At 42.0% G+C, this 13,388-nt stretch overlaps 1 protein-coding gene across 2 annotated transcripts; it reads right to left on the bottom strand.

The window, feature by feature from the left end:
* Window positions 1-432: 432 nt before the first annotated feature.
* Window positions 433-10,710, bottom strand: GTF3C6 (general transcription factor IIIC subunit 6). 2 transcript variants are annotated; one of them, XM_054062433.1, is made up of 6 exons: window positions 10,570-10,710; window positions 6,360-6,440; window positions 4,801-4,864; window positions 4,186-4,230; window positions 3,937-4,050; window positions 433-1,108 (listed from the first exon to the last, which is right to left on the bottom strand). In XM_054062433.1, the coding sequence occupies exons 1-6, from the start codon at window positions 10,630-10,632 to the stop codon at window positions 813-815; spliced, it is 663 nt and encodes a 220-aa protein (XP_053918408.1). In that variant the 5' UTR covers window positions 10,633-10,710; the 3' UTR covers window positions 433-812. The 2 variants fall into 2 exon arrangements, with proteins under 2 accessions (XP_053918408.1, XP_053918409.1); XM_054062434.1 differs by having other exon boundaries at window positions 3,937-4,047.
* Window positions 10,711-13,388: the final 2,678 nt, after the last annotated feature.

Genomic DNA, 13,388 nt, shown 5'->3' with positions numbered 1-13,388 from the left:
GGACGCTCAGAAGAGACCTTAGAGCAGCCTTCACATACTTAAAGGGGGCTACAGGAAAGATAGGGACAGACCTTTTAGCAAGGCCTGTTGTGACAGCACAAGGAGTAATGGTTTTAAACTAAGGGAGGGTAGATTTAGACTGGATATAAAGAAGAAATTTTTTACAATGAGGGTAGTGAAACAATGGAACAGGTTGCCCAGTGGAGGTCCCATCCCTGGAAACATTCCAGGCCAGGTTGGATGGGGCTCCAAGCAACCTGATCTACGATCCATCATAGGGACAAAGGACACTACAGAAAATCCAGCTAAGCAATGTGATGAGTAACCAAACAAGTAATAAAAGCCACACTTAACTGAATTTTTCTTTCAATAACTGCAGTACAAGAACACACAGAGTATGTGGTGAATATGACACACAAGATAAAGGCACACTTGAAAAATTCATAACTTTATTTTAGACAATGATTTTTTTCTCTCTTTTTTGTGTTTTTTTTTTTTTTTTCCAAAATGTCCCAGACTTTACAATGCATCCACATTTTTCTGAGGTGGTGGGAAGGGTTAATTATTTAAACATTTTCTCTTCTTCAGTTTTGAGGCAGAGACACACACATTTCCCATCAGCACTTTTAAAAAACACTTAAGGCCTCCCCACTATAATCCAAACATAGAAGCAATACACAAGAACACAATGTCCATCTTTCCACTATTAATTGCTCAGACAAATTGTTAATCATGTAACGGCCTATAAATTTGTCATGTAAAAGTTGACCCGTTAACTCCAGGAAGAAATCCTGAAAAAATAAGAGCTGATATCATGGAGGGGCATCTTCTAAGGCAACACTTCCAGAAGGAAAATCTTCTGCCCCAGAAGCAGGGCTGTCAGGGAGAGGAATAGAGCCATCTTTTTCCAAGCTGTTCTGCTTCTCTGGATCACAATTCATGTCAGAATTTCCTCTGCCACTCACCTCTCCCTCTGACTCTTCAGTCAGTTTGTCTTGGGCCTGACTTGACTCCTCAGAATCTTCTTTTTCACGCATGAAGTTGCAAATCATATTAAACCTCCTGTAGGAAAAATCTCTGTCCTTGATCTGTAGCCACTCTACTCCACCTGATACAAAGAAAGAAAATTGCTATTAATTACAAAAAGGAGTTAAGAGTTAACAGCAGTATTTTCCTTAGTTTAAGTTCACTGTTAAGTTCACTGTTTGGTCAGACTAAGCCTGACCAAAAGTTAAGTAAAGAATCACCTGGGACAGAGAGATGTCTTTCAATAATTTGAAGCAACACTAACTTCTGTGGTGAATCTCACCATGTGGCTTAAACCATTCATTTTCCTTGAAATATAAGACTATGAATAACAGAAAGGCATTTGATGAAGAAACAACAGCTTAAAATGAAGAGAAACTTTACTGTTGATAAATTAACAACATGCCTAGGCTAAGCCAACCTAACCGAGACAGGTTTATATCCAGATACCAGAAGCATTCTGTATGGTTCATTTGTACCACCAGCTTGGTCTCTAAAGAGCAGTCACAATAGAGATACAATTATCTGGAAAGTAATGAACAGCAGGAATGTCGAGGCACAAAACTATGCTATGTCAATGTCACAAGTACTGTGCTGCTCAACCCATACTGTACAACTAGAAAAGAGAAACAAGAATTGCCAAAAGTAAAGCTAGCTCTGTGTGGGAAGGGACTTCAATAAAACCCAACAAAACAAAAGAAAAAAACCCAAACAAAACAAAAACCCCATTTAACAAAAAAGACAGAGACTAGATCTACTTGGAGGAGACTGGTGATACTGGGGGAACAAGTAGGGGATTGGCTCATCTCCTAGTTCTGGTAACAAAGTACCTCATGGACATTCATTGGAAGCATCAGACTGTACATTTGTAACAACTACAAAAGCAAACAATCAAGAAAACCCACAGTAAAGTTGTACTTTTTCCATACAACAGAAACATGATTTGAAAACTAACTGCCATAAGAAGTGGTGGAAGTGAAAAGTAGAGATAGGTTCAAAAAGCAAGTGAAGATGACAGAGCCTCTATGGACCACAGACATAGCAATCCAGGTGAAAACTCTTGTGTGGATACTCATGAACTGCTGAACACTGGAAGCATAGACAAAAGCAAATATTACTCATGCATATGCCTTCCTCCTACTACTTTCTACGTACCTATTTATTACTATCTATAATAAGAAATACAATACAGGACTAAAACACCTTTGGTCCGATCCAGTATGACAGTTCCTGTTCTATATAGGTGCCAGACAACAAACTTAGACTCTTAAAATAACTTAAATACAATTCAAAATGCCGAGAAAATATTTTACAAATAAAATGTTTGTTCACCTAAATCTTAGAACATCTGGTAATATGATAGGAAATGACATCGGAGACAGTGTAAGAATTTGTGTAATCTGTATATACATATACACACAGGTGTGTATATATATATACAGTATACATGTGTGTATATATATATACACACTGTATACTGAGTATATCACGTTCTTGTAACACATATCAAACAGACTTCAAACAGGCTTGGGTTCTCCCTCCCACTTAGAATTTTAGGCAGTACTATTGCCAAGTCACAGTATGCTTAGTTACTTTGTATACACAACATTAAACTTCTGTCAGGGTACAGAAAAAAGGTGTTTTTTCAGCAGGTATCGTCATTATTGCTCCTCCAGAAAAAAACAGGTCTTTGCATTAAGCAACATATTATCTAGTCTACTGTACTTTAAAAATAAGTTTCTGTTTAATATTACCTACTTAATTACAAGGATAGAAGAAATCACAGAAGGTTTGGATTGGAAGGGACCTCAAAGATCATCCAGTTCCAACCCCCTGCCATGGGCATGGACACCTCCCACCAGACCAGGCTGCCTAAGGCCCCATCCAACCTGGCCTTGAACACCTCCAGGGATGGGGCAACCACAGCTTCCCTGGGGAACCTGTGCCAGTGCCTCACCACCCTCACAGGAGAAAAATTCTTCCTACTCTCTAATCTAAACCTACCCTCTTTCAGCTCAAAACCTTTACCTCTTGTCCTATCTCTGCACTCCCTGGTAAAGAGCCCCTCTTCATCTTTCCTGTAGGCTCCCCTTAAGTATTAGATGGCACACACAGTGTTGATAAGAATGCGGATGTCTGGTTAGATTGTAGATGTTATACCTCCTATGACCAATGTTCAGCCGACTGCCCATATTTAAGTAAAATGGCTACATATTCTTAAAATATGAAGCAGTAACACTGACTCAAGGGAAAAAAAGCAACTAAAAGCAAAAGAATACTGCTAATGAATACTACTATACTGAGTAGGATCCTCTCTCACTGTGTAACAGCATTGTCTTCTGTACAAAAAACCACCACTGAAATAAAGTATAGAAGCACTGAGTTCTGCCTATAGAATGAAAATTAGTAGGAATGCTCTGCTAAAAGTGTCTTTGCAAGTAAGTTAAATTGATTTACAGTTAACTTTTAAGTTCACTAGGAACAATTTGGTACATACAACAGGGAACATCTTAATAAGGATAACACAAATTTTCAACAACTACAGAGACTCAAAAAGTCATTAGAAAAATTGATGGAGGTAGAAAACAACAATAAAAAAAAGTCAGTGAAGCACTACTAAACAGCACCTCTAATTTCAGAACTGGTGCCAAAATTTCTAGATGACAGTAAAACATACCAGGGAACGTGACCATGTGTTTGCCTACCAAGGAATCTCTCTCTATATCTCTTTTTTTTTGTAGGCGTATAGGTATTTTGTTTTGTATTTTTCTGTTTAAATATATGCATCTGTTGCCTAAAGAAGAAATTCCCTCTAATCTCCTGCATGCTCTTGAATTAAACACTTAATCAAGACTGACTCTCTAAGCATAATCCATCCATGCCCCTACGCATAAGAGCAGAGGCACTAACCAATGTTTTCTTCTCCTTCCTTCTTCTCTGTCAGAAGAGTCCGTGTCATGTTCAACTTCTTCATTGTGTGGCATTTGTATTTCAGCTGTACTTTTTGGTTGCCTTCTGCATCTGCTATGAAGAGAGGAGGAAAAAACAATACCCAAACTCCAATCATTATAGTGAATTCCACTATCAGCTGAAACAAGATGAATATTATTTCTAACCTCCCAAGCTACCACAACAAAGAGGACATGAAATCACAATTACCATGCTCTGTGTTTTCTTCAAAAACCACACAGGTTCCCAAGGTATCTATGGAAAATAAAATGAGAAAGTCTTAGAGACTAATTTCTATCAGCTGTAGATAATGCGTCCACTGACACAGCTGTGAGAACGTTCTTCCCGACTTCCAGCACCTTGCAAAGGCCCAGCACCAACTACCACGCTGCCAGCTCAGGAACAGACAGGAGCATCACAGTCATTGAAAGTCACTTGACGGAGGATTCCAGATCATTTTCTTCCAGAACAATGTTGTCACCGTAAGGCAAATGTGAGAACTACAGATTGCACAATGCATCAGTTACAGGATACAAGAAGTACCTGCTTTAAGGCATTTTATGTCCCATGTTTTTCCTTGCAGAAATACCAGCTGGTGCACTCCAGAGTCAGCTTCCAAGCATACTTTTCAGTAAATGAAATGGATATATGGCTAATTTAGCAGTGAACTCAAATCAGTGCTCCTCTATATGGTGTTATACAAACATGAGATAGAACTTCGGCACCTCACAGGCCCGGGTTCTCCATTTGCGATGGAATTTATTGATGTTAAGAAAATTCTTTGGGTCACATGAAAAGGAGATATATCCACATTATTTTTCCTACCTTCATATTCTCCTGCAAATACATATCTGTCCACTTGTAAAATGGGCCTCTCTGTCTCTATTCCCTAGAAAAAGAGGGACAAAGTTGCACGTCAGGTCTCCTCTAATCCAGGAAAATTTCTTGCTGTGAGGCGAGAGAACACAGATATAGCAGAATCCAGATCACATCAATTACTTGAAAAGATAAATAGTTAAAAAACCCAACATAAAATAAAAACAGTAAAATAAATATTCCATAACACAGCAAATGCGAAATACAAAGTTTCTTTCGGTGTTAAAGGAATGGATTCCAGACTGTAAAGCTTTCTCAAACTGTCAGCTTCATAAGAGGAATAGTACACCTTTAAAACAGGATTTATGGAAGTAGATAAGAGTTCTGCAAATGCTATGATTTTACAGGAGCTAGCAGACTCCTGAAAGAATGGCAAGACATACAATTATATTAATATGTATTAGCTTTCAAAAGTGTAACAAAAGTAGTTTTAGTCATTACAACCGACCTTGAGGTCTTCTACGATGTTAAACACTGCGGGTGAGGGGAGAATTAGGGGCTTTCCTGTTTTTGCAGAATACTTCCTTAAACACCAGTAACAACTGTTACAAAGGGTTTAGACAATCTTACTGTGGAATCGGCATACACTTAAAAAAAACCCTTTATGACAATTTTCCAGTTTATCGTCACACATTACTTTAACTATATTAAATACAAAGAATATAACAGATAATATTGTCTATTTAGGTTACAGTAAATAAATTTAAAGTGCTGGGAAATTAATTTAAACTCCATTTTAAATTAATAAATATATACTCTTGAATGAAAAAAAAGGATGTTACTTTCTAAGCTCCAACTAATACAAGTTCTACAAAGTGTAAAAACTTTCAGCATTCTTTAGAAAATGCAGAAGCATAAAGCAATACACTAGTACCAGAAGCGCAATTGCAGGGTCACAGAAGCTTCTGTGATTACTGTGTATCTACACTGTGAAGGAGTCGGAAATTGTTATTTATTTTTAAAACAAGGTGAGAGTAAGGCAGAAGTTCTCTCAGCTCATTCCCTTCCTCTGCAGCACAGCTTTTCCCAGGCCAGAACCCTGTTATTAATATAAGATATACTTATAAACTGTATTTTGATAAAAATTAATGCCTGAACAGAATACACTAATGAAGTACATTGTGAGCATAAACTTTATTCAGGACATGAAGTTAAGCACGTGCTAAAAGTTTTGAAGATGAAACACTATGCACCAGATTGTGTAAAATACAGAACATCACACAGGTTAATAGGAATTTCCTCTCATCCTCTTAACAAACAGAAGTTTATAAATACTTCTGAAAACATTTCCTTCTGTTTACATAATACTATATTCAAAGACCACATGACATTTCTGAATAGAGAGAGCCCACAGCAATGCAATCAAACATGGCCAAGACAGTGCACATAATTCTCCATCAAATATTTGATCTAAATGTTATTGACTTGAAGGAATTTAGAAACATCTTCAGCCCCTTGTTCATGCGCATACAGACTTACCCCTTTCCTATTGTGCTGTAATCACTCACCAAAATCTTGCATTTGTTTTCACATTTTTCTAAGAAGTCTGAATCAATAATTCCCGATAACTCCACCATGACCAGTTGCTCCTATAAGGTAAGTTTAGAATGTACATCTGTAATTGATACATCTGAATTCAGAGGGGGTGAAAAAGCACCTCCCAACAAAACACATAAATTAAAAAAGCTAGCATACAAAGACTCAGACCTTCAGAATAAATAGACCCCAAATCTCGCATATCTCCCATTGTGTATGGCAGACAGATATTGCATTGTTCAGGGAAACGCAGTGAGCCACTACTTCATCACACACCTGTTTCACATCTGAATTTCCTGGCCTCTTCTTCCTAACTAGGAAGGAAGCCTTGAAAAAGGAGGCTTGATATAGGCAAGCGATTTAGCAATTATAACAATATGACCGGTTACATATCCCAAAATATATTTTCCCAAAGCTTTAGTGCAGACTTCAAAAGCAAGTATGCTTTAGATTGGAGATAATTATGTTAATCAGTGACAGTTACTTTATTTAGTTGACCCAATGGCAAGTAATTTTACATTTTGAAAAGAAAATTTAGCCCATTTCAGTAAATTTTCTGTGTCTGTAGTAAGAAAAATATTGAGACAGTATAGAGGGAATATGTCTATAGAAAGGATTAAGCTTTTTACTTTCCCAAAATATGGTTCAGAGTTATGCAGCAGCTTTTTTTGGGGGGAAGTTCTCACTGTACTTTTTATGTATTTAGTGGCTGCTGATTGAACAAAGCCTTTATACGGCTCTAAGTTGGTAAAGTATGGTGTGGAAGTAGTAGATACTGCTTAACAGTCGGACTTGATCTTAGAGGTCTTTTCCAACTTTAATGATTCTATGATTCTAAGTAAAACACTATAGTGAGAGGTTAAGTTAAGCAACGTGTTGCTTGAAAAGGTTACTTCCAACTCTTTATAACATATTGCTTTGAAACCAATTCCTGTTTTCAATTCCTTGAAATTTTAGGTGAGGAAAATGCAAAAGCAAAACAAAAAAGATAGCCACCTTGGAAAAAATCTTTTATTTGAGGACAAAAAGTAATTCAGTAAACACCACCTACTCACCCCCTCCAGACACGTCAATACTGGATGAACAGTTTGTTTTTCAAAAAATCATAGAATCATTGAGGTTGGAAAAGACCTCTAAGATCATCCAGCCCAAACGTCAGCCCAACACCACTGTGCAGGCTAAACCGTGTCCTGAAGTGCCATGTCGAAATGCTTTTTGAACCCCTCCATGGATTTTGATTTGATTTGAATCCCTCCACCTCTTCCCTGGGCAGCCTGTGCTTCACCACTCCTTCAGTAAAGAATTTTTTTCCTAGTATCCAATCTAAACCTCCCAATTTTTGGATGTTACAGGGGTAGGAAGCACCTGGAACTGGAGAAGTGCCTTCTGACCGCACTGTTTCTCAGAAAGCCTTCAGGAAACCAGATGTAAAATTCCAGTTTTCAGGACACAGCCGCCAGGGGTGGGGGAAGCAGGAAAACCCACAGGCCCCAGGGATGACGTGCCTGACTGATGGTTACCCACTAATTACCCTAATTTAAACTTCAAAGATTTAAAAAAATGGTGGGCTTTCCCTACCTCACATTGCACCAATAACACTCATATCATATATCATATCATATCACCAAGCTGAGTGGTGTAGTTGCCACACTGGAAGGATGGGATGTCATCCAGAGGGACCTGGACAAGCTGGAGAAGTGGGCCAGTATGAACCTCATGAGGTTCAATAAGGCCAAGTGCAATGTCCTACACCCAGGTCGGGGCAATCCACAGTTTCAATATAGGATAGGAGATGATGTGCTTGAGAGCAGCCCTGCAGAGGACTTGAGGGTGCTGATTGATGAGAAGCTTGACATAAGCCAGCAATGTGCACTTGCAGCCCAGAAGGCCAACCATATCCTGGGCTGCATCAAAAGAAGCATGGCCAGCAGGTCGAGGGAGGTGATTTTGCCCCTTCTGTCTTGTGAGACCTCATCTGGAGTACTGTGTCCAGTTACGGAATCCTCAACGTAAGAAGGACATGGAGCTGTTGGAACGGGTCCAGAGGAGGGCTATAAGGATGATCAGAGGGCTGAGGCACCTGCCGTAGTAGGACAGGCTGAGAGAGTTGGGCTTGTTCAGCCTGGAGAAGAGAAGGCTCCAGGGAGACCCTATAGCAACCTTACAGTACCTGAAGGGGCTACAAGAAAGTGGAGGAGGGGCTGTTGACAAAGGCTTGTAGTGACAGGACTAGGGGCAATGGATATAAACTGGAGAGCGGCAGATTTAGACAAGACATAAGGAGGAATTTCTTCACAATGACAGCGGTGAGGCAATGGGATAGGTTGCCAGGGAAGTTGTGGCTGCCCCATCCCTGGAGGTGTTCAAGGCCAGGTTGGATGGGGTCTTGGGCAGCCTGATCTGGTGGGAGGTGTCTCTGCCCATATAGGGGGGTTGGAACTGGATGGGATTTAAGGTCACAGAATCACAGAATCACAGAATCACACAAGGTTGGAAAGGACCCATTGGATCATCGAGTCCAACCGTTCCTAACACTCCCTAAACCATGTCCCTAAGTACTTCATCCACCCGTTCCTTAAACACCTCCAGGGAAGGCGACTCGACCACCTCCCTGGGCAGCCTGTTCCAGTACCCAATGACTCTTACTGTGAAGAATTTTTTTTTCTGATATCCAACCTGAACCTCCCCTGACGGAGCTTCAGGCCATTCCCTCTAGTCCTGTCCCCTGTCACTTGGGAGAAGAGGCCAGCTCCCTCCTCTCCACAACCTCCTTTCAGGTAGTTGTAGAGAGTAATAAGGTCTCCCCTCAGCCTCCTCTTCTCCAGGCTAAACAACCCCAGCTCTCTCAGCCGCTCCTCATAAGACTTGTTCTCCAGCCCCCTCACCAGCTTTGTTGCTCTTCTCTGGACACGCTCCAGAGCCTCAACATCCTTCTTGTGGTGAGGGGCCCAGAACTGAACACAGTATTCGAGGTGCGGTCTCACCAGTGCCGAGTACAGAGGGAGAATAACCTCCCTGGACCTGCTGGTGACCCCATTTCTGATACAAGCCAAGATGCCATTGGCCTTCTTGGCCACCTGGGCACACTGCTGGCTCATGTTCAGTCGGCTGTCAACCAGCACCCCCAGGTCCCTTCCAACCCAAACTATTCTATGATTCTATTAGCATAGCATATTTATATTTTACTATGTATTTTATATATAAGTATTATTATCCTTTCGAAGTATTCAGTACAGAATACACAGCCCTGGTGCCCACCAGAAATGAAATTTCCTCTCCCCCCCCAGCTTGATTTTAACCAGAGTTTCTACAGAAAACTCTCCCAGCCTTCTTCAATCCTGTCCTATACTGAATCACAGAATGGTTTGGGCTTAACACAAACCCAATCCCAGGTCTTAATTCATTAAGCAACATATTATCTAGTATAATGTACTTTAAAAACAGCAATTTCTATTTAATATTACCTACTTAATTATAGAATCATAGAATCGTTTGGGTTGGAAGGGACCTTAGAGATCATCCAGTTTCAACCTTCCTGCCATGGGCAGGGACACCTCCCACCAGATCAGACTGCCCAAGACCCCATCCAACCTGGCCTTGAACACCTCCAGGGATGGGGCAGCCACAACTTCCCTGGGCAACCTATCCCATTGCCTCACCGCTGTCGTTGTGAAAAAATTCCTCCTTATGTCTTGTCTAAATCTGCCGCTCTCCAGTTTAGATCCACTGCCCCTAGTCCTGTCACTACAAGCCTTTGTCAACAGCCCCTCCCCCACTTTCTTGTAGCCCCTTCAGGAACTGTAAGGTTGCTGTAGGGTCTCCCTGGAGCCTTCTCTTCTCCAGGCTGAACAAGCCCAACTCTCTCAGCCTGTCCTACTACGGCAGGTGCCTCAGCCCTCTGATCATCCTTGTAGCCCTACTGAATTATAAAGCTAGAAGAAATCACAAAATCACAGGATGGTTTGGGCTGGAAGGACGCTTACAACCCCCCAGCGCCCCGTCCCGCTGCCCTCCAGACCCACCAAGGCCTCGGGGGTCCCTGAGGCCCCGCTCGGCTGGGGGCGGGGGGGGCTGCAGGCGGCGCCGCCGGCGGGAGAGGCGGGGCCCGCCCCACGGCACCGCCCCCCCCCCCCCGCCTCACTCTGCCCCGAGGTCCCCGCGGTGCGGGCACTGCACACCGACCTCCACCTCTTCTTCTGCTTCGCCCCTGCTCCCGCCGCCCCGGGGGGGGCTGTCCGCCGCCATCCTGCCCGGCGCGCGCCTCCCGCCTCAGCGCCCGCCGCCTCCTCGCGCCGCCGCCATCTTAGGGGGCGCCTCGCGCTTGCCTGCGCGGCCCTCCCCCCTTCGCGGCCGTTGTAACGGCGCGAGATCCAAACGTGAAGTCACGGGGCGGGGGGCCCAGAAAGGGCTACTCATTCCAACCTCATGGGTAGGGACACGTCCCGCTGACCAGGCTGCTGAGAGCCCCATCCAACCTGGCCTTGAACACCTCCAGGGATGGGGCAGCCACAGCTTCCCTGGGCAACCTGTGCCAGTGCCGCACCACTCTCATGGTTAAGAAATTCTTCCTTATGTCTGGTCTAAATCTGCCCCACTCCAGTTTATCCCCATTGCCCCTCGTCATATGTCTAGAATAGCCCTTCATAGTTTCGAAAGAGATCGTATTTCTAGAATAATTAGGTAAACGGTGTTATTCTGCTTTGCTCGTTATCCAGCGGGAAGAAGGGCGGTGTGGACCTTTAGATGAGAATCAAAGGTCCCTAAAGAAAAGGAGGGATTGGATAAAAAAAGTGGAGGTATTGCAAAAAGTGGCTGCTATTATGAAAACTGGAATATTTTTATATAAGTGGAATTAAGTTTTCATCCAAGTAACTATTTTTTGAAAGTTTGACAGAATGTCCCTCTCATAGCATGTTTTTTTATAGCTTCTTTTTCTTTTCAAATAGTGTTCTTACAGCACTTCATTCTTTTGGAAATTCTGTCATCTTGTGTTAAGTATGACCTGTGCTGAACAGTTGTGTCTGCACCCAGGGAAGCTGTGGCTGCCCCATCCCTGGAGGTGGTCAAGGCCAGATTGGATGGGGCTCTGAGCAGCCTGATTTAGTGCGATGTCCCTGCCCATGACAGGGGGATTGGAACTGGATGATTTTTAAGGTCCCTTCCAAGCCTAACTATTCTATGATTCTATGATCTGTAATCACCTCTGTTTACAGTCTTTATCTCAAATGTAAGGTCAGACAGAGAGCTGGAGCCAGCTCCAATTAGCAAGATTAGGCTTGGTTTTCCAGGTTGAACCAGGCACATCATTGCTGCTAGACAGAGTCCTGATTTCACTCTTCATCCTAGAAGCACAACTTGGCATGTGTGCCACTTGTCTCCATTCTTGTGTGCATGCACCCTTGCAGGTTAAATCCTGTCAGGCCCTTCTTCAGTGGGAGAAAAGGAAATGCTTTGCTTTGTGCGTAGTGATGTTGTATTTGCTATTTCAATGTCGTGTGCCTGATGCTTTCTGGTTATCTTGTCAGGTTTCAATACATTCCCATCTGATTTCCACCTGACAAGGTTTTCTGAGATAGTGTGTTAATTTATTTCTTTATAAATAGAAGGACCTGGGGGTGTTGGTTGACAGCAGGTGAATATGAGCCAGCGTGTGCCCAGGTGCCCAAGAATGCCAAAGGCATCCTGGCTTGTATCAGAAACAGTGTGGTCAGCAGGACCTGGGAAGTGATTGTGCCCTTATATTTGGTGCTGGTGAGGCTGCACCTTGAATATTGTGTTCAGTTTTGGGCCCCTTAATACAAGAAGAACATAGAGGTGCTGGAGTGTGTTCAGAGAAGGGCCATGAAGGTGGTGAAGGGGCTGGAGAACAAGCCTTGTGAGAGGCAGCTAAGGGAACTGGGGTTGTTTAACCTGGAGAAAAAGAAGCTGAGGGGAGACCTTGCCACTCTCTAGGTATGTGTGACCTGAATTTCTCCTTTTCCTAGAAAAGTCACTGATCTTGAACATATCAAGTAAGTTTAGCAGGATTTTTCTTTAGGAAGCCAGCATTAGGCTTTGCCTCATTTTCTCTTAAGCTTCATGTTTTTATTTTTTTTTTTTCTTAGAGCTTGTTTTAGAATATTGTATATTACTGTGGTAAGAACAGCCTTTAAATCTGGATTAGTTCTGAATACAGAAAAGGATGCCAGGGCATGTTACCTTTTTGTCAAGCAAATGGCAAGGGCTTTAATTTTGTCTGCAAGGGACAATAGCTTTGGAACAGGTGTTTGGTGTATTCCAAGTGTTAATTATCAGATATTTTATAATAATAGTTTGTATCATTTGCTTAGTGTGGGCTGCTGTATTTAAGGGTTTTAGAAAATAACAAAAATAAGTTGTTGAGTGTCTGATTTCCTGTTCTGCCACTAGAAGGAGATAGATAAATAACATATGCTTAGAGAGCTTGTTCAGTGTTTCTGATAGAGGCTTTTAACAAGATTCTTTTAAAGCTGTGTGTAAATGTTGGTAACTTTAGCTAGTTGATCTTATGCTGTATGAGTACATGTGTAGTAAACCCAGTCTTTTAATAGTTCTTAACCACTGGTTTCTATTTATTAAATGGCAGTTGCATTTTTGCACCCCGTCTTCCAGTCTCTAGATAATATTGTTGTGCTTTTAAAAAGTGTCGCCTGAAAAAAGCACAAGAAGTTCTGTTCTGAATATATGTTTAAAAATTAATTGTCAGAAGCTACAGTGCTTCTGTAGTGTTACATTAATACCGTCATTCTCTTTTTATAGATGAGAGGAGGTTAAGTGACCTAACTGAAACTACAGAAAGCCCTTACAAGAACATAAATGTGTGCCAGATTAGCCTGTGTAAATCATAGACCGTCACGAACTGCCAGTGAAGGAGGCAGTACATTTGTTGGCTTTTATACCAGCCTAAGTGCCCTGTAGTATCTGAGGTTATCTCAGGCTCCTTGTTATCGTGAGTCAGGGCATGCAGTTGGATGATGGGAAAT

The sequence above is a fragment of the Cuculus canorus genome, chromosome 3 (genome assembly GCF_017976375.1).
Source record: "Cuculus canorus isolate bCucCan1 chromosome 3, bCucCan1.pri, whole genome shotgun sequence".
Classification (NCBI taxonomy): domain Eukaryota; kingdom Metazoa; phylum Chordata; class Aves; order Cuculiformes; family Cuculidae; genus Cuculus; species Cuculus canorus.
The sequence above is the reverse complement of the archived record's forward strand: the minus strand, read 5'-3'. Positions and strand labels throughout refer to the sequence as shown.

Bases quoted from the DNA above. Each gene is read 5' to 3' on its own strand.
- GTF3C6 (XM_054062433.1), bottom strand. From the start codon at position 10,632: ATGGCGGCGGACAGCCCCCCCCGGGGCGGCGGGAGCAGGGGCGAAGCA. The intron at 4,231-4,800 runs GTAGGAAAAATA...TATTTTCCATAG, and splicing joins ATTTGCAGGAGAATATGAAG to ATACCTTGGGAACCTGTGTG. The intron at 1,109-3,936 runs GTTAGTGCCTCT...TCTTTGTATCAG, and splicing joins GGAAGGAGAAGAAAACATTG to GTGGAGTAGAGTGGCTACAG.